Source organism: Eumetopias jubatus, unplaced genomic scaffold (genome assembly GCF_037043125.1).
Source record: "Eumetopias jubatus isolate StellerSeaLion01/CBP00866 unplaced genomic scaffold, mEumJub1_p1.0 scaffold_1, whole genome shotgun sequence".
Classification (NCBI taxonomy): domain Eukaryota; kingdom Metazoa; phylum Chordata; class Mammalia; order Carnivora; family Otariidae; genus Eumetopias; species Eumetopias jubatus.
This window is the reverse complement of record NW_028274807.1, coordinates 3,587,724-3,606,940: the sequence shown is the minus strand read 5'-3', so window position 1 is coordinate 3,606,940 and position 19,217 is coordinate 3,587,724. Positions and strand designations below refer to the sequence as shown.

The 19,217-nt window shown below is 59.3% G+C and overlaps 1 protein-coding gene across 1 annotated transcript in view; it reads left to right on the top strand.

Moving 5' to 3' along the window:
- Positions 1-18,659, top strand: part of PDE9A (phosphodiesterase 9A) — a 94,149-nt gene extending 75,490 nt beyond the window's left edge. Inside the window, exons 8-19 of the mRNA XM_028126504.2 lie at positions 454-535; positions 2,235-2,309; positions 5,880-5,966; positions 6,812-6,916; positions 7,155-7,237; positions 8,293-8,449; positions 11,286-11,399; positions 13,918-14,022; positions 14,680-14,808; positions 15,944-16,039; positions 17,425-17,533; positions 18,162-18,659. Coding sequence (XP_027982305.1) covers positions 454-535; positions 2,235-2,309; positions 5,880-5,966; positions 6,812-6,916; positions 7,155-7,237; positions 8,293-8,449; positions 11,286-11,399; positions 13,918-14,022; positions 14,680-14,808; positions 15,944-16,039; positions 17,425-17,517 — 1,126 coding nt within the window. The 3' untranslated portion in view covers positions 17,518-17,533; positions 18,162-18,659. The remainder of the gene's footprint in view (positions 1-453; positions 536-2,234; positions 2,310-5,879; positions 5,967-6,811; positions 6,917-7,154; positions 7,238-8,292; positions 8,450-11,285; positions 11,400-13,917; positions 14,023-14,679; positions 14,809-15,943; positions 16,040-17,424; positions 17,534-18,161) is intronic.
- Positions 18,660-19,217: the final 558 nt, after the last annotated feature.

The following is a 19,217-nucleotide window of genomic DNA, read 5'->3' as shown; positions in this document are numbered from 1 at the left end:
CACTGTCCCTGTGTGTCCATGCCTAGGAAAATTCTGGAAGGATACCCCAAACTTAACAGAAGGTATTTCCAGGGTGTGAGATTGAAAGGAAAGAAGTAGGTAACGTGGGGGCTTGCTTTAAAAAAAAACAAAAAAACAAAAAACTTTGCCTACTTCCTCCTTGTTTGAATTTTTTAAAATAAAAATGTTTTTACTTGCATCATCAAAAGATTTTTTAGGAATTTGCCTAAAATGAAGGTAACATGTTTTTGGAGAGCTACAACATCCCAGGTCCAGGCGGGGTCCCGGTGGGTTAGCACTGACAGGTCACTGGCTTGCTGACTAACAAGACCAAGGGGTGTGTGGGGTCTGGGTTTGGCTGGGGCTTCTTTGGTGTCACTCTGAGGAGGGGCCCCGGCAGACCCCTCGTCCGAAGCGGCCATCCCAGAACTGATCCTGACTGTCCTCCTGCAGGACCAGCTGTCCCTGTAAGTACAGTTTTGTGGATAACAGCAAGAAACTGACAACTCGGCGTGATGTCCCCACGTATCCCAAGGTGAGAGGACACTCGGGCCCTGGAGAAATGGCAGGTGTGCGCCCCCGGCCGGGCCCCCCACCCCCAGCCACCCCGACTTCCTGGCCAGGCCCCCCTCTGTCCGCACGTTTGCAGATGCAGCTCCCGCCCTGGCCCTGGGCCGTGCGACACCCGCTTGCCATTCTCAGGCCCAGTACTTTTTCTCTTCGCCGGGTGCTAGCCGCGGGGGCCCCCAGGCCGGCAGGTCACGGCCCCTCCCCGCTGTCCACCCCTCGCCCACTCGGTGAGGGTGTTCACACTCATACGTTACTGTAAGGAGCTTCCATTTCTAAAATCACCTAAAATCGGCCTCACTGGATCTCCTGTCCTGAACAGTGTGGAGCTATCATGAGAAGTTTTGCTTTTCCGCCTCGAGAGGTTTCTCCATTGCAAGAGTCCAAGCCCTAGTGGAGGCCCCAGTGACCGGGGAGTTGGGCGGGTGGGCTTCAAACCGCCACAGAGAAGGGTCTTGTGATGTCGGTCACTGTCTCGGCCATGCTTTCAGCTGAGTCAGCGAGACCCTGGCCTGGCCGACTGTCCACACACACTTCCGCTAAGAGTCAGGCTTCCGTGTGCTGGCGCAGGGACAGGCTTCCCGGGCCCAGCGTGGGGCAGACCCCCCCCCGCCACTGCCCACGGTCCTCGTGGGGACAAAGAGCCTCCCAGAGCCGAGCTGTGAGGGGTTCCCCCCACCCGCTTCCAAATATGTGCAACATATTGTCTGAGGTCTTCAGATGGACACTAGGGCCTCTTCCCACAAGAAGACATGACCCGCATCTCCCGATCCTGCCCCAGGGGCCCACAAGGCCCAGCCAACGGCCAACATGAAAGGTGTCCATCCTCCATAGCAATCCTTATAAGAAACCAAACAGGTGCCCCCGGCTGACTCGGTCAGTTAGGCATCTGACTCTTGGTTTTGGCTCAGGTCATGGTCTCAGGGTCCTGGGATCGAGCCCCACGTCGGGGTCTGCACTCAGCGGGGAGCCTGCTTGAGATTCACTCTCCCTCTGCTCCTCCCCCTGCTCTCTCTTTCTAAATAATAATAATAATAATAATAATAACAATAACAATAATAATAAATTAATTAAAAAACCAAGCAAACCAAAAGACGTCGGGGAAGATTACATCTAATCCCTAACACCATGACGGTCTTATATCTAAGATCACAGCCTATTTCCCACGACAGTTTGACCCAAACTCTGGCACTCCCTGATCCACACCCCCCAGCAAAGCAGCACCGCGTTAGCCTGCAGCCAAAGAAAGAAACTCCGAATAGCTTCTTAGCCAGTATTGGATCTGTGCCAAGTTAATTCTTTATCCTTGACTTCACTCTATTGTTTTTTTAAATCGGGTTTACGAAGAGGTAATTTACCCGCAGTCAAGCTTGCCTCCTGCAGGTGCGGTGCGCTGTGACTTTGGAGAGATTTAGGCAACCTCTGCACAGTCGAATGTGGAACATCTCTCCCCCCACAGCCCTCCTGGTGCCCCCGCCCTGCCTCTGGCAGCCACAGATGGGATTTCTGTCCCTGGAGGCTGGCCCTCCACAGAATCCTTGTAGAGTGTGGCCTTGGAGTCCGTGCGCAGGTGTCCTTGACCAGGGAACAGGAAACGTCCCCCACCCATGAGAGCTCACCAGCCTTTGTCTCAGCCCAGAGCCTAACTGACCTCCTGTCCTTTCCAGTACCTGCTCTCCCCAGAGACCATCGAAGCTCTCCGGAAGCCCACCTTCGACGTCTGGCTCTGGGAGCCCAACGAGGTGAGTGAGGGGCCCGGTGCCAGCGTCACGGGGACCTGCCAGGGTCCCCCATGGCTTCGCCTGCTCTCTGACCTTGATTCTCCAGGTTTTCCCTCAGTCTGACTCTGGGTGGGCTCAGGGGGGCCCGGACGCAGGCCTCAGAAAGGGGGGTGTCAGAGCAGAGGCACGGGTGGTCAAGTGCAGGAAAGCTGGCCCCCCAAACCCCGCACACCCTCCTGGGCCAGCCGCCGCGCCCCCTGAGGGGAAACCCGGGAGGCGCCTCCTCAGGAGAGGGGCGGAGGGAAGACAGCTGTGTCTCAGCCAGAGGATGCAGGGCTGGGGGTGCAGGACTCGGCAGCAAGACCATTCTTCCAATTTCCCCTTTTGCTGAGAAAACACTAACATGGAGATTTTTGTTTATTCGGCCGAATCTAATAATACCAGTTGTACCCCTCTGTGTCTGAACCCCGAGAAAACAAAAGTCCCTCATCATGGACATGAGGCCCACCGAATCTACGACTTCTCCAGCTTTCTGGTAACACAGACACGCAGAAAGGCCGCCCCCCTGCAAGCTCACCGCAGGGCGCAGGAAAGAAGAGCTCTGCACCCTGAGCGGGCACCGTCTCGCTCACCAGGGCCAGGGTCTCGGAAGCGCCCGGCTCTCGTGCTTTTGTTCCGGCACAAGACTGCTGCCCTGCCCACCCCACCTCCGCCCCACTGTTTGCTGGCCCGTGCCCCAGGGATCGTCCCATCGCAAACCCTGGACCGGACGACACGTGGACCCCAAATCATCCAGCCACCCAGGAGTGCGCAGGACTGGAGCGTGGGTTTAGGTGGGCAAGAAGCCACAGTGGAAGCCACCATGCCCGGCGGGGATAGGAGGTGGCATGGCCAGGAGAAACAGGGGTCAGGTCCTTGAAGACAAGTGTCAGGACCAGGGTCTGAACTTAGGACCTGGGCTGGGCAAGGCTTGTGCACAGGTGAGTGGGCACACCGGGATGGCTCGGCGCGCACAGATTCCTGCTTCTGGCAGGTGGGCAGACACCACTGCTGGAAATCGCTCCGGCTTCCGCACACCGGCAGTGAGAGCAGAGCCGGGTCCCCGATGGCAAAGCGCCTGCCTGGAAATGCGCACTCACTACCCGCTCTGTCTCCATCTCCCACGGAATCCCACTGGGGCCGGAGAGGCTGAAGGATTCACGCACCCAGGAGGGGAAGGCCGCCTGCCCACGGCGTCAGGGCCGGGGTGAAGCCTGCAGGTGGGCCCCGCCTCCGGTGGGCTTCCCCCAGCGCATCTCAGTGCCCAGGGCAGACTGCTCAGCGGTTCCGGGGTTTCCAGAGACGTTCTGCCAGCACGCGGCCAGGAACCAGAGATGCCCAAGGATAGGAGCCCTAGCCTCTGGCCAATCTGGGGGTGCCATGGATTTGGAACTGTGGGCGGTGTAGGCCCCCCAAAACTGCATCTGGCCGCCCATGAAGCAGCTCACACCCCAGAATGTTGGGGCCCCCATTGGGGGATCACACCTCTTCCTTCGCGTGAGGGTATCTCTGTGCTCAGCACCCTCAGCCCCAGCAGGGTCCTCCGGCTCAGAGAGCAGACGGAGGCAATGGCTTCTCGTGTTCTTGTTCCCCACCAGCTGACGTGCCAGAGCTCTTCCAGCACGGCCACCTCCCCGGAGCACGGGCCTTGCAGGCCGTGGGGCCCCGGCTCTCTGGCAAGCACCTGCAGCCTCCTCCACGTGGCCACCCGGCCCGGACCGCCCAGCGGCTGCCAGCGTGGCAGCGGATGCACGAAGCGTCCCTCCCACTCCAGAGCTGTCGCACACGTCACAGAAGTGGGGCCAGATGGTCTCGTCTGCCCATCACCTCCAACTGTGGACTCCTGATCTCACCACCACCATCACGGCTCCTGGGGATTGCTGGAGCTGTGCACGCGTGCAGAGGGGAGCAAGGGGGCTGCAGGCCTCTGGCCCCGAGCGCCGGCATCCAGGGCGGTGGGTGCCAGCAGCCCGAGCCGCACACCGGGGCCCTGAACTCGTCCCCAGAGCCTGGCGCCCTGCGCGTAATGCAATCTGCGCCCATCCCGTCCCCTCGAGGAGGACAGTCCATCCGTGACACCGCAGGCTCCCACACACGCCCACTGAATTCTTGGCGATGCCACGGGTCTCGGCTCAGTGGCATTCCTTCCACAGCCGTCTTGTGGACGCTCTAGGCACAGGGCTGGACATGCAGAGCCCATGCTCCCCGTGTTCCAAGCTCTCCCAGTGCCGTGTAACGAGGAAGACGGGTCTCCGGTGGCGTGCCCTGTAGCAGTCAGCTCGGGCAGCTGTAACATGAGCTACAGGCCGAGAAGGCATCCACTCACACCTGGAGGTCCGAGATCAGGCGTCGGCAGGGCGGGTGTCTCCCAGGCCCCTCTCCCTGGCGTGTAGACACTGCCTTCCAGGTCCTCACGTGGTCGTCCCTGTGTGCATGTCTGTTCTGGTCTCCTCTCCTCATGGGGACACCAGTGCTAGTGGACCAGGGCCACCCCGGTGACCTCATTTAACCTTAATGAGTGTTTAAAGGCCCTCTGTCCACACAGTCGTGTCGGGGGTTAGAGCTTCAACACACTGATTTGGGGGCCACAGTTCAGTCCATAAGACACCTTTTTGGGAAGAGAAGGTCACACGGTGACCAGAGGCAGCCCGGGAGCGTGACCGCTCGGGCCCCAGACAGTTGGCAGATGGGATGAGGCAGGGCTCAGGTGTGTGGCCCCGGAGCTGGGGAGCGTGGGCGGGTATCACGCCCCATGCCACCAGGTGATGCCTAACGGTCCCCGCCTCGTGGATCTCCCGTCTTCCTGGGCGCTGCATGCAAGACCTGCTTCCCAGAAAGCAGAGCCTGCGTTCCCAGACCCTCACTTTTTAATAAACATTCAGTCTTTTTTCCCTGGCTTAATTAGCTCCAGAGCTCTGAGCTGTATTTAAATAGATCACAACAATGACAATCAATCATCTTCGGGACTGAAAACAAAAGCTATTTTAACCTGAGCGAGATTCCCGTAGAAGACAGCTCAGTGACGGGAATGCGGCTTACCTTCCAGACCCCACAACGAGCCCCTTACAGTGTGTGTCTGGTCCCCGCGGGCCGCACAAGGGCGCACGAACTGTGCTGGGGACGCAGGCCACAGAGTCTCAGCGAGCACAGGGCGTCTGTGTCTGTGAAGGCACCAGCTCTCGGGCGCGCGTCCCGTGGAACCGTGTCCCCAGAACCTCAGCCTGGCTTCTCGTGTGTCCAAGTTCAGAGTCACTTCGGACGTGGTCGTTCGGGGGTGCCCCCTCTCACCCAGTCGGTCCCTTCTTGCGTGGAACTCCCTTGACTTCTCAGCCCGGCTGCTCTTTCAAGCCCCCACATCCCTGCCAGGGGTCCCGAGACCCCCCCCCCGAGTCAACATGGCTTTGCTCTCAGGGCCCCTGGGAGCAGAGGGCTCACCCTGTAGGGACCGGCGGGCCCTGCAGGCATCTCCCGGGATGCGGGAGAGGCAGCTCAGTCGGGCGGCCAGGCTGGCCGGCCCCGCCACAGACCACCCTTCTGTTCCTGTGTCCGCAGATGCTGAGCTGCTTAGAGCACATGTACCATGACCTGGGCCTGGTCAGAGATTTCTCCATCAACCCCATCACACTCAGGAGATGGCTGGTAAGTGCAGGTCCCCCCTGTCCCCCTCGAACACAGTGTCATCCCGTTACTAGGGAACAGACCACCCGGGCCCCTTGCTGGTGGCGTCCTACAGACGGAGGTGACGTTCCCATGAGTGCTCTGTAAGGACGTGCAGCCTGTCTCTGTCCGTCTCCCACCAAAACACTCAGTACCCCTAAGTTCCTGCTCTGGTGCTCAAGAAAACAGGAAGAACCAAGGAGGGGGCAGTGAAGTGAGTGTGCAGGTGCGTGCACGTTTATGGGGGGGTGTCGGCCTGAGTGATGTGTGCGTGTGTGCATGAATGTTAATGTGTGTAGGTGGGAGTGTGTGAATGCGTGCGGTAGGTGTGAGTGCAAGTGTGGAGGGGGTACGTGTATGAGTATGTGAGTGTGTGTTCAGCAATTACTTTAAATAAAATGTTGCTCAGAACTAAGTGTGAAAAGCATAGATGTTAAGTATTAAAATATGAAAAGGTGTGATGAGGACCGGGACCCAGAGCCACTCCGAGAGCCCCCCAGCCCTCCCCGCAGCTTCACGTCCCCGCATGGCTCCTCAGAGCCCTTCCGGGGACACCTCAGTCCATGAGCCCAGGTGAAAGCCTACTGCCCACCCGCCCTCTGGCCACAGAGTGGCCAGTGGGACGTCCTCAGGCCCCCTTGGGCTGCCTTGCCCGTGCCTCCAGCAAGCCCAGGAAGGCAGCTGGCCTCTGGGTCAGCCGAGGGTGATACGGAGTGCATCTGAAACGCTAGCAGTCAGCTGGCAAAATGGGAAGGAGCTGCCCAGGGCAGCTTGGCGGGGAGGGCGGGCAGCGCACGTGGGCAGCTGGGACCGTCCGTCTCTCGCAGCTCTGCGTGCATGACAACTACAGGAACAACCCTTTCCACAACTTCCGGCATTGCTTCTGCGTGACCCAGATGATGTACAGCATGGTCTGGCTCTGCAGGCTCCAGGTGGGTCTCTGGGGGGCTCCTGCCGGGGGGTGGCAGCACCGCACTTGGGACGCAGCCCCCACCCGGGGTCCAGGCTCCCCCGCCCTCCTAGGGAAGCCACCCCAGCCCACCGTTGTCACCTGCCCCCCTGGCCCCACCCCCAGGCCAGCTGCTGAGGGGCTTCATCCTACCCAGGTCACCCCTCTCCCACCCCATTCCAGCCCCCTCCTCACCCCATCCCACCCTCTCTCTGATCCAGGAGAAATTTTCCCAAATGGATATCTTGATTCTAATGACGGCAGCCATCTGCCATGATTTGGATCATCCAGGGTACAACAACACGTACGTACATGATTTTTCTCTCTTTTTCCTTTTAAAGGGCTCTCTGGTTATCAGAGTCACCTTTTCAGTTTAACACGCAGACTAGTTCCAAGTTGGGGCTGCCGGCAAAGGCCTCACCAGCCCCCAGATCACCTCCGTAGGACACAGCTCCCACTCTAGGACTTGGCCCAGGGCCTCGGGCCACCCGGGGCAGAAGCTTCTGGCTTGCCGAGCCCCGAGGGGCTGCCACACTCCTCTGCAGTCCTGGTGATGCCAGGCCTCCCCTCCGCCTAAAACAGGGCGTGATGCCCACACGTGATGCCCCGTTCTCTGGATCCCCCTCCCCCACCTGTTTCCAACAGGACCAAGGCAGAGAGTGAGCGCAGATGGGCAGCAGGTGGGAGGGGTCCACAGCGGGCCGTGGGGGCCAGGACGACAGGCCAGGCTTCACGGGAACAGTGATCCAGTCCCACTTCTGGGGGCACGAGGGCACAGAGTCCACCCCGCATAACTGCCGGGTCCCGGCCCTGTGGCACCGGTTTGCATCCCTGGTGATGCACCTGTCCTAGCAGGTGTATTCGTGTGGTCTGACGTGGCTGAGAACTCACCATCACTTTTGATGGCAGGCCTCCATAGTGGGGACACCCGTGCTCCTCCAAGGAGGCGGGCACCGTGCGCATCCACCCCCTGCTTTCACACTCAAGATCATGTGCGAGGTACAGTCCAGCCAAGGGGTCATAGCCACAGCTGTAACATGAAAACACACCCGGTACCCCCCACCACAAACACCTGCCCTCTGCGCATACCGATGACATGTCGAGGGGCCAAAACGGAAGGCCTGATCGCCTTTGGGCACTGTCACTGGGAGCAGAGGAGGGGTCTTGGTGGCGTCCACCTGGTAAGGTTATAGGAAGGACCTTGAGGGCATCGAGTGAAAGGGGCAGCAGAGAGTCAGGAGAGCCCGGAGTGTGTCCCTGGTACCGCAAAGGGGCCATAGCTCAACTCCCGGCCTCTGCTGGTGCCCCTGCTTCCCCGCGGGTGCCTGAGGCTCCGTGTGCTCTCTCCTTCGATGCCAGGTACCAGATCAATGCCCGCACGGAGCTGGCCGTCCGATACAACGACATCTCGCCCCTGGAGAACCACCACTGCGCCGTGGCCTTTCAAATTCTCGCCCAGCCCGAGTGCAACATCTTTGCCAACGTGCAGCCGGACGAGTTCAAGCAGATCAGACAGGTGTGCAGGGGCAAGGGCCCTCTGACTGCAGAGTGGGGGGGCGGTGAGCACAACCCTGGGGCGGAACCCCCTTGCTCCAGGCGCTGAGGCCCCCACGCGCTCCCGGCCCCACCCCTCCCCCCCCAAGGCCAGTGCACCCCCGGGAGAGGCGAGCCCTCCGCACGGATACACGAGACCCCGCCAACCTGCATTTCACATCCCGAGTTTGACCGAATCCTTTGAGATTCGTCCTTTCTCCAGCCCGCAGCCGGGGAGGGTGAGGGTTCCGGAGGTTGGGTCACTCATCAGAGGTCCACAGTGAGTTCGTGCAGGCCCTGGACAGACCCCCCTGCTGCATCCAACCTGGCAGAAACCTGACTGCTTCCCGAACCCCCACCTCAACTTAGCCCCACCACCCACTTCAGATAAGGGATGCTGGGGAGGTGACAGCACCCTCCTGTCCTGAGACCCACACCTTCCCACTCACTGCAAGTAACACCCCCTTCCACGCAGGGGGTCCCCGCTGAGCACAGCTCCGTGCACCCCCTCTGATGTTTCCAGGGGAGGGAAGAGACCGGAAGGACCTCTTGGAGGAGTATGCGGGTTGAATGGAGCCCCCTTTGCCAAAGAAATTGTATGTTCCCTTCCTGAGCCCCGGAACCTGTGAATGTGACTCGACTCGGGAAAAGAGTCTTTGCTGGTAGGAAAGTTAGAGCTCTGGAGGAAATTAGCTTGGATTACCCAGGTGGGCCCTAAATCCAATGACAAGTGTCCTCAGAAGAGACAGAAGGGGAGACATACATGGAAGAAAAAGCCGCATAAAGCAGAGGCAGAGGCTGGAGTGACGTGGACCCAAGTCAGGGAGTGCCTGGGGCCACCAGGAGCAGGGAACGTCGGGAAGGACGTTTCCCCAGAGCCTTGGGACTTCTGGCCTCCGGACTGTGAGAGGGGGCCTTTCTGCTGGTCCGTCACCCAGCGAGTGGCGCCTGTACGGCGGCCTCGGGACATACGAGCCGCGGGCCATGTTCGTGTGGAGGGGCCACGCTCTGCCGTCCCACGGATGACAACCTCACCCGCTCGATGCCTCGGGGCCTGGCTTCAAGGTGCACCTGATAAAGACACGGGAATCCCGGGATCCGGGCTCTCCCTCCCGGAGGTCTGAAAAGCTTCACTCTGTCAGAGAGCAGCCCCGTAAACTGTTGTCACCCATCAGCCATGCTTCCAGGAAGCTCAGAACTCTGGGTGGTGCCGAAGGTCAGTCACTAGCAAGTCGCCGATTCCCAGCACAGCTGTGTCCCCTTTATCTGTGGGCTTTCCCGCTCTCTCCCCTGCTCTGGAGCTCCCAGGATGAGCCGAGGCGCATCTTTCTCAAGTGGGAAAGGGGCAGATCATGGAGAGCCCCCAACGGCGGCCCGGTGAGGAGCTCCTGCAGGGACCACAGCAGCCGGACGGTCCCCCTCGTGCGTGACCCGCCCCTTGGGAGCGGTCAGTGCAGGACCCGCCCACCAGGGGGACACAGGAGGCTTGTCCTGCCTCAAACACATGACTAACGTGAAAATGAGACTTTCTGGGCATAAAATCAGTTGTCCCAATTTTTTTTTAAGATTTTATTTCTTTATTTATTTAAAGAGAGAAACTGTGAGCCGGGGGAGGAGCAGAGGGAGAGGGAGAGGCAGACTCCGCACCGAGTGTGGGGCCCGACCTGGGGCTTGATCCCAGGACCCCGAGATCACGACCTGCGCCGAAGGCAGATGCTTCACCAACTGAGCCACCCAGGTGCCCTAGTTGACCCAATTTTTAATAGTATTTTGTCATTGTGTTTAGGGATGAATCCTCACAGGAGTGGCCCCTTCACTAGTAACACAATGAAATCTTTAAAAGAAACCGCAGAATTCACAACGCCAGGGATGTTCCCCTCCCCCAGAAGACATCTGAGATGTTCCGTCTCCACTGATTGCAGTTCCATCCCGGATGCTGTAGTTCTGTGTTCTGGGGAAAGCACACTCTGTGCAGTGCAGAGCTGTGTCCTTATACGTGTTTTCGGGCTGCACGGACGGTCACGGCTTCGAATCATGTTACTTCTATTAAACCAATATTTGGTTAACAAGATAATAAAATATTTATATTTTAAAAATCACTACATTATTGGGGCGTCCAGGTGGCTCAGTCGGCTGAGCGTCCGACTCTTGGTCTCAGCTCAGGTCTTGATCTCGGGGTCGTGAGTTCAAGCCCCGCGTTGGGCTCCACACTGACCGTGGAGCCTACTTAAAAAAAAAAAATTTTTTTTTTAAATCATTGCATCCTCATTTACAAATGTGTTAGCAGAACAGTGCTATCAAATATAACCTGACTTTGATCGCTCCCAAGCACCAAAGGCAGAGATTGGATAACAGGGAAAAAGTCTCCTGGAAAATCGGGTAGTGACCTCCAGCGACGTGATATGAAAGGCCCAGCCATATACCTGGATTCCTGGATGGAGGGGAAGCGTTTCTCCTTGGCGGAGACAAGCCGTCACAGGGAAGCATGGTGCTGAGCCTGCCACCTGCAAGCGAATGAGCCTGGCGGGCCTGAGGGGGCTGCCTCCTCCTGGACTCAGCATTTGGGTCTCACCCGCAACACACGCGTGGGTTTGAATCCCCAGCCTCCACCTGCCAGCCGTGGCCTGGGAGGCTCCCCAGCCTCCTCAAGGCTCTGCTTCTTCATCTTGAAAATGAGGACACTGATTCTCAGAGACACACATCAAGTTGGCACGAGGACTAAGTGGGACACTGTGCGCGGAGGGTTCGGCATGCAGTCAGGGCTCACGGAGTGGTGCTGGGACGGTACCCGGGGTTAACGTTTTGCTTTCGCTTTTCAGGGGATGATCACATTAATTTTAGCCACTGACATGGCAAGACATGCAGAAATTATGGATTCTTTCAAAGAAACAATGGAGAATTTTGACTACAGCAATGAGGAGCACATGACCCTTGTAAGTAGCTTGTTTTAGCTCGTTCAGGGGCTGGTGCGTGTGTCCCACCCTCCAGCCCAGACTGGAAACCGAGAAACCCCAACCCTTGCCTGGCCTCGGAGCGAGGCATGATTAAAGTGGGCACACAATCACAGCGCTTACCTGAAAAGCCCCCAGCGAGCCCATGTCCCAGGTAGAGGTGGCTTTTCTGATTCCTGCATCTCGTTCTGACTTGAAGGTGGTGAGTGGGTGAAGGCAATCCATCTTGCTCTGGTTTCCTGAGAACAAAGCTGGTCTTCCCATGAAGGCACGGCCCCAGAAAACACCCTGCATACCCGTTTCTGGGCGGGCAAGTCAGGGATCCGCAGGGCCCCTTCCCAGCTCACCCCTCCATGAGCAGGGGCCGAGCATCCAGAGAAGGGGAGCAGATCTCTCCAGTGAGGAGAGCCCACCTGGGTCGGCACCGTGCCTGCCCTTTTAAGAGAAAAACATGGAAACGTCCTTCCCAGTCTTCAGGGAAGGGGTGATGCTGAGCCTGGTCTGGGTGTGAGGCCTGCTTTCTGGCATTCTCTCTCCTTTAAAATTGATGGCCCCTTTCCATCCCTAGAAGCCGGTGAACAAGGACAGCCCTCTGAGATCTGGCTGACTTCTGTCCATCCTGTTCTCAAACCTGAATTACAGCTAACACACAAAGTGTGTTAGGGAAGGGCCTCGCATTCTCCATAAGTAAACAACAGGAGGAAGGGCCTCGCAAGGCATCCCTTCATGGGGCTGAACATGGGGAGATGCGGTCATGTTGGAGGGACAGCCTTGCTCCTGAAACACCAGCGGGGTGTAGGGGGTGCCGCCTGCCCTCCACAGCAGGGCGAGGAGGAAGAACGAATAGGCTGAGCCCCTTTGGAGCCTCCAGGTTCCCTCCGACACGTAAGGAAAGGCCCTCAGGGGCAGGAGGCCAGAAGTCTTGCTGCCAGGGCCCGAGCGGTCAGGATGATGACCATCACACCTTCACTCCCTCACTCCAACTATTCAGGCAAGGGAGTGCCCTGCGCCCCCACACAGAGTGAGGGTCCGTGGCCTGCGGCACAGACTAGGGGATCGTGCCTTGGCCAAGGAGCCCCAAAAGCACCCAATTCCTGATGGACATGGGGACTGGAGGATGTAGAGGGAAAGGCCCGAGAGTGGAAAGGTTCTGGGTCAAAATGGATTCTAGGACCTCAGCCGAGGCCCCCAACAGGAGGCCTGGGAGCAGTGCCCCGTGTGGCTGCGGCCTGAGATCCTGGCACAGCTCCCTCCAGTACGCAGTGCCCAGGCTGTGCCCCGGGCCACTTCCCTCAGAGGCCTGCCGAGCAAGGCCCTGTAATGGCCTGTGTTCTGGAGCCAACCCCCAGAGCAGACAAGGAAGGCCTGGATCGACTCCCGGGCACTGATAAGGAAGGGTGGTGACCAGGGACAGGGAAAAGGGCAGCCAGGTCACCCTGAGGTTCAGCTGGGGCTGTGCCAGACGCTGAGCTGAGTGGAGAGGTGCTTTGCCGAGTTAGGCTCCCCACCCGCCTCCTGCAAGACTGGGTGCAAACAGCCCGGGCCCACTCAGAGGGCCCACAGCCCACGCTGGTGTGCCCGGGGGGACTTTGGTCACCTTCAGACCCTGAGCGGTGGCCCACGCTTTGTCCCGGGACGTCAGTGACACCTGGGGACAGTCGTGTGTGGCAGCAGGGGGCCTTGCTGGGCGACACCATCTGGCGCTGGGGGGGTGGGGGCAGGAAGGCTGGAAGGAGGGGCCAGAGCAGGCCTGGAAGGCAGTGGGCAGCAGGGGGAGGCAAGGTTTCTGCAGGCTGGTGGCTTGAGCAGAAGGTGCAGGGGCCCCGGGCAGAGAGCGCCAGCTCACAGGGGAGACACATGCCTGGGAGCACTGGGCAGAAGCCCACACCACCTTCGCCGCGGTGTGATTTTTCTGACTCCAGGCAGGAGGGGCAGGTGCAATCAGAGCTCAGCCCAATGGATGCCCTTGGGGTCACAGGCAGCCCTGCAGGTGCCACTCGTGCTCGGGGGCATGCGGTGCCCAGGGGAACATCCCCCACCCTGAGATTCTGTGAGGGCCCTTCCTCTGATACACTCACTGCTACCAGGGGTCCCACCACCACCCCTTTAACCTCTGCCTGCTAACGGTGACTTCTTTTCTATGTTTTTGTGTGTCCTCAACAAGCAAGAAGATCCTTTTAAACTTTACGATTGAAGTTTGTATTACAAAACGTGTCTGTGTTAACAGACCTTTCTACTCCTCAAGCCCCCCAAACAGATTCTGATCCCGTGGGGGTTGGTGAGGCCCCCGTTCTCCCGGGGGTGGCTGGGGTTCTAGACGCAGACTGCCAGCACACCTGCCCAGAGCGAGCCCGCGGCGCCGTGGACACAAGCAGCACAGCTCAGCCCCCGTTGGCCAGCAGCGCCGCCCTCCGTCCCCCCGGGGCGGCAAGGCCAGCCCCAGACAGCAGGAGTGGGACGTGCTCTGCGCTCCATGCCTGATCCCAGATCTCTCTTCCAGCTGAAGATGATTTTGATAAAATGCTGCGACATCTCTAACGAGGTCCGTCCAATGGAAGTTGCGGAACCTTGGGTGGACTGCCTATTAGAAGAGTATTTCATGCAGGTAAGAGTGTCCCACAGCCACCAGCCCCCCCAGCCGCTCAGCTTAACCCCTTCACGGGCTCTGTGTTGGAAAGGCGACGGGCGTGCCCAGGGGGACTAGTGGAGTGAGTCACAGACGATTTCTCCAGCCTCCAGGAAGCCCTTACAGCAGGTGCACATCCGAGATGAACGGGTATGACCTGACACAGGGAAGCCAGGGGCAGCCTGGGAAAGCGAGCAATGAAACCCGCCCCCGTGACCAGTGCGCCGCTGGTAGGGCGGACGAGTCAGGCAAACGGCCTCAAAGAGAAGCAGCAGAGGCAGGAGGGGCCCCCAGGGATGGGTGAGACCACGCAGGTCAGCCGACGCTCAGACAACCCAGCGTGGCGAGGATGCTGGCAGGCCGGCGAGGTGGGCCCCAGGAGGAGGCCGGAGTCCTGCAGGCCACCTCTGCCTCGGAGCCAGCCGCACCCGTCCCTGCGCCCTGTCCTCACGGCGGGCCCCCCACACCCTCTGAATGCTTCGGTGGCCGCAGAAGATACCGCTCCATTCCTGTCGCTACCTCCACCCCTACGGCAGAGTGGTCTGGTTGGGTGAACGGGGCACGGAACATGCCCCGTGCCCTCAGAGTCCAGAGGCCACGGGTATTTCTAACATTGCGGCCCACTGCATCCCCCAGAGCGACCGCGAGAAGTCCGAGGGCCTTCCGGTGGCCCCTTTCATGGACCGGGACAAAGTGACCAAAGCCACAGCCCAAATTGGGTTCATCAAGTTTGTCCTGATCCCGATGTTCGAAACGGTGACCAAGGTGAGTGACTGTCACCACGTGCTGAAGACTCATCGAGAGACACACACTTGTGCACACGCGCTGGTTCACATGCGCGCCCCTGTGTGGTGTGAGGTGGGACCCGAGGCCCCTCCACCGGCATCCCGGGGGCCCTCACCCTCTCGCCTCCCCCTCTCACCCCTCCCAGCCTTCTGGTCTCCGTGCCCCCTGGAGCCGCCCCAGGCTCTCCACTCCCAGGGCACCTCTGCCTTCAGAAGAACCTCCTAACCTGCCCCACTCTACCTGGCACTCGGCCATCCCCAGGCTGGTTTCAGCAAGGAGACCATCCCTGCCTCTCTCCTGAACCTTCCATGGCTCCCCATGCCCCCAACACAGGGAGGGCTGCCCCCCTCGTTGCACGCAGTCCCCTGCCGTCCTGGGCACGCCTGTCTTACAGGACGGCCCTCAGCTCTTAGTCCTCGCCTTTCTTCACGCCTCCACCTCTGAGTGCGCCCGTTCAGCTGGCCCCAGGCCCATGGCACCCGCCAGCCTTCCAGAACCATCTCAGCGCGTCCTCCCGTAAACCCCATTCGCTGCTACTTCTCTGGGGACTCGCCTCCCTGTACATTCCGTGCACGGACTTCCGGGCCTTTGTCACGGCCAGCGGGTGCAGGGGCGCAGGACTGCCACGTGGGCCCTGCCCTCCCCCTGCAGTAGAACCGGGCTGTGACGGGGAAGCGCGGAAGGCATGGGGGGCGTTCCAGGGCCAAGAGCTGCATGCGCAGGGTCCCCCAGGGTGGGGATGGCAGGGTGGCCAAGGCCACGCCACCAGAACCGTCTGGTTCCTCCGGCCACAGGGCTGTCAGGAGACTAGAGACGAGGCTGGCGTCTGGACAACAGACATTCGGGGACAGGCAGGCGGAGGGCAGGGCCATGTGAAGTGAGGACAGAAACAGAGCAGGACCTGGAGGTGGGTGGGAGGCAGGTGTTGGGCCTGCGGGTCTCCAGGAGCCGCTGACCAGACGGCCTCAGGACAGGGGTCACCGGGGACCCCGCTGCAGGTGGCAGCCCAGGGGCTCCGAGGACACTTGTTGTGTGGTCCCCTGGCCCCCCGGTTTCCCAGACGCTTGCGGCCACTTCGAGAATGATGGACCGTGAACCTGTCTGTCTCTCCCAGCTCTTCCCTGTGGTGGAGGAAATCATGCTCCAGCCCCTCTGGGAATCCAGAGATCGTTACGAGGAACTGAAGCAAATGGATGACGCCCTGAGAGAGGTAACAGGTGCCGCGTGGGGAAGGCGGTAGTCCTTGTGGTGCTCGGCGGGAGGGCCCTCTGCACCAGAGCTCATTTCCATTCCCCCTAAATCCAGACCCTGGCAAACCAGGGCACATTTACTCTCCGTGAAACCAAACTGCCCCAATGCTCTGCACCCCTTGGAGGGGTCATGCCGTCCCCAGTCCTTGTGCTGTAAACGGATGCGTCAGGGTCTCTCCACGTCTCAGACCCCCTCAGAGCAGCACCCCGGCCCCAATGTGCGTCCCTGTCCTCCTCCTGGCCCCGGGGCTGACCTTGCTCAGTGACAGGGCAGTAGGACGGGTCACTCCCTGCAGGACAGAAGCCACCACCCACATCCCGGAGCTCACAAATGGTGGCTCGGCCCACTCAGGGTCAGGGAGACCAGGCCTCGCTCTAGGTTGCTCTGAGGCCTGGTACTATGTCCAGGGAAGGTCTAGCTCACGTGCTCAGAGCCGGGGTAGAGGCGTTCTGCACGGTCTGTGAGCGGGTCTGGCCACGCCAGGGCCTTGGTGTGTGTACATCTCTGCTTTGGGGACCCCTGCCCCCGGAGACCACGCAGACACCCCCCACACCTCATAGCCAGTCAGCTGGGGTGGGCCTGGCCTCAGCCGCGCCACACACCCCACCCCATACTGTCTCCACCCCTCCTTCAGTCAGGGCCCGCCAGTTATGGTGCCCCCCGGCCTTGCCGCTGGGGACCCCCATGCCCCGCTGAGCGCCAGGTGGTCTCCCAAGCGCACTGTGTTGCTCTCATTCCCCAAACTGCTGTGTGTACAACACCAGGCATATCATCGGTGCTCAGGATTTGCCTACTGGCCCATGGGCCTTCCAGACCCACAGCTGGTTCCACTAGTCGGATCCCTCTACCAGAAGGTCACCGAGAGGTCCTGAGCCTCCAAAGCCTACAAGCAAATGGTACAGAGAGCGATGTCCGAGCAGATGTCCCTGGCAGGGCCCCCGGCAGGATTGCTAAAGCACCTTGGCATTCCTGGGCCCCCCGACAGCCGTCGTTATAAAGGTCCCAGGCCTGGCCACCCAGCGGGGGCCACTCGGAACCCCAGGATGCTTTCCTACCCCCAAAAAATGACAGACACACAAAAGAGAAAGGGCCGTGGGCTCCGTGCTCACCCCCGCCAGTCCACTGGGCTCTGCAGCCCGGACAAGCTAGCAGTCTAAGCTCGGGACTGTGGCCGAGACGGGGAGGCCTCCCATAGCGGGGAAGGTGGTGGGCACACAGACTGTGCTGCAGACATCCGTCTCCGTGACACATTAGCATTTCACTCAATGGGAAGCTCTTTAGCAGATAAGCAGGGACTCACGGGCTCCTGGAACCTGATTGTCCCCTACTCTGTCCTACTTACAGAAGACAGAGAGCCTGACATCCGGGCACACCGACCCGCCGAGAGAGGGAAGCAGAGATGTGAGGAAAAGCGAAGATAATGCCATCCTGAATTGACGTCTCAGCGCATATGGTGATTCAGACAAAACGGGGCAGCAGTGAGGATCTGTAGGGGCGGCAGGGAGGACATAAGGTGGGGAGGGCAGGAAATCCAAATGGCTGATGGTTTTGAAGTAAGTAAGACTTTGATTTCTTGCCTGTAAATCATAGAATTTGGCTCTGAAGGAAGGGGGACATGCTTTGACTGATAGCACAAGATCGGTCACGAGCCTAGGGGCCACTTACAAGGAAAAGCACGTTGTGACAGCTTCCCAGAAATGCAGTATCGCTCACACGGCTGTGAGCATTTTCCAAGCACTTGACGGTAGCTGCTCGTGTGGTCCGTGTCAAAGGCAAACCAGCCCCTTCGGGCTGAAGTATCACGGGAGAGATTCTCAGTTACACAGTGTGCCAGGCGCAGGGCATGGGACGTGGGGCCTGTTTTGTGCAGAGAAGGAGCAACAGGCACAGGCACCCAACCGTCCCAGCTTAGTTTAGGACAAGCTGAGTGACCCGCCCAAGCATCTCAACCTCTCTGAGCCTCACAGCCTGAATCTCTCCACTAGCTGGGATAATACCATTACTATTGTTGTTTTGTCCGTTAAACGAGCAGAGCACCGGACGACCCCAGGTGCTTGTAACATTGGTGTTTCGTTTTTCAGGCACATCCTATTTTTTAATCGTTCAGAAGAGGGATTGAGATCGTTTTACTTGGCCTAAATGTGTTCAACAGCATGTGCGGTTTTTAAGCATCGTCTGCACATCATCCTGGGACGTCTGACAGCACCTGCACATCTTCAATCCCCACAGCAGCTTTCTCCCTCTTCCTTTTCCAAGCAGACGGAGCCTGAAGACGGCAGGACAGTCCGGGCCGTGGTTCTGGACCAGGCTGGAGGAGCCGGAGCCTCGCGGGAGCCAACTGTGCAGGGAAAAGTTGACTCTGAGCGCCTACTCCGCCAAGACTGCGTTTTCTAAGAACTGTTTTGTTCACTGATACAAAAAAAAAAAAAGGAATTCATGATGCTGTACAGAATTTTTATTTTTAAACTGTCTTTTAAATAATATATTCTTATACAGAAACGGGTACTGTACTTTTTCTTTGGTAATGCTGTGTATCCCGGGGCTGCCTCTGAGAGTCCCCAGAGTGCCCCTCAGCTCTCCCGCAGAGACAAGGAACTGTGCTTTCCCCGCAGATGTATCTTAGAACAGTTTTCCAGTGTGATGTGATGCTCCATATCCCGTGTAAATTCAAATTAAATCTCAGGCGGTGCCCGGAGCGTGTCCTGTCTGTGAGCATCGAGGGGACGTTGGTGGCTGTGCGCGGGGAGGCACGGGGCCGGAGGCCGCTTGGTCAGACATGGGTGTGAACACACCACCAGGCCGGTGCCCGTTTACAGGGAGGTGGGCATGGAACACCTCAAACTGCAGATTATACTCAGCACATCTGAGGGTCTCCAGGGAGGGGAGCTGTCCCTTCTTCCTGCCCTTGTTTTTGGGATAAGCACTGGGGACACATTCGAGGTGGCCCTGTGCCCATGAAGGGAGACCTGACCCCCACTGGTGGGCAGTCAAGCTCTTGAGGGGCAGCACACACCCGAGCCCTCCCCCAACGCCTCGCATGTGTTCAGAGCCCTCGATGCTTCCCGGGCCGCGCACACCTCCTCGGCCCCCTCTCCACACGGAAGAGGCTCCGCTCTGAAGAAGTCTGTAAAGGCCGC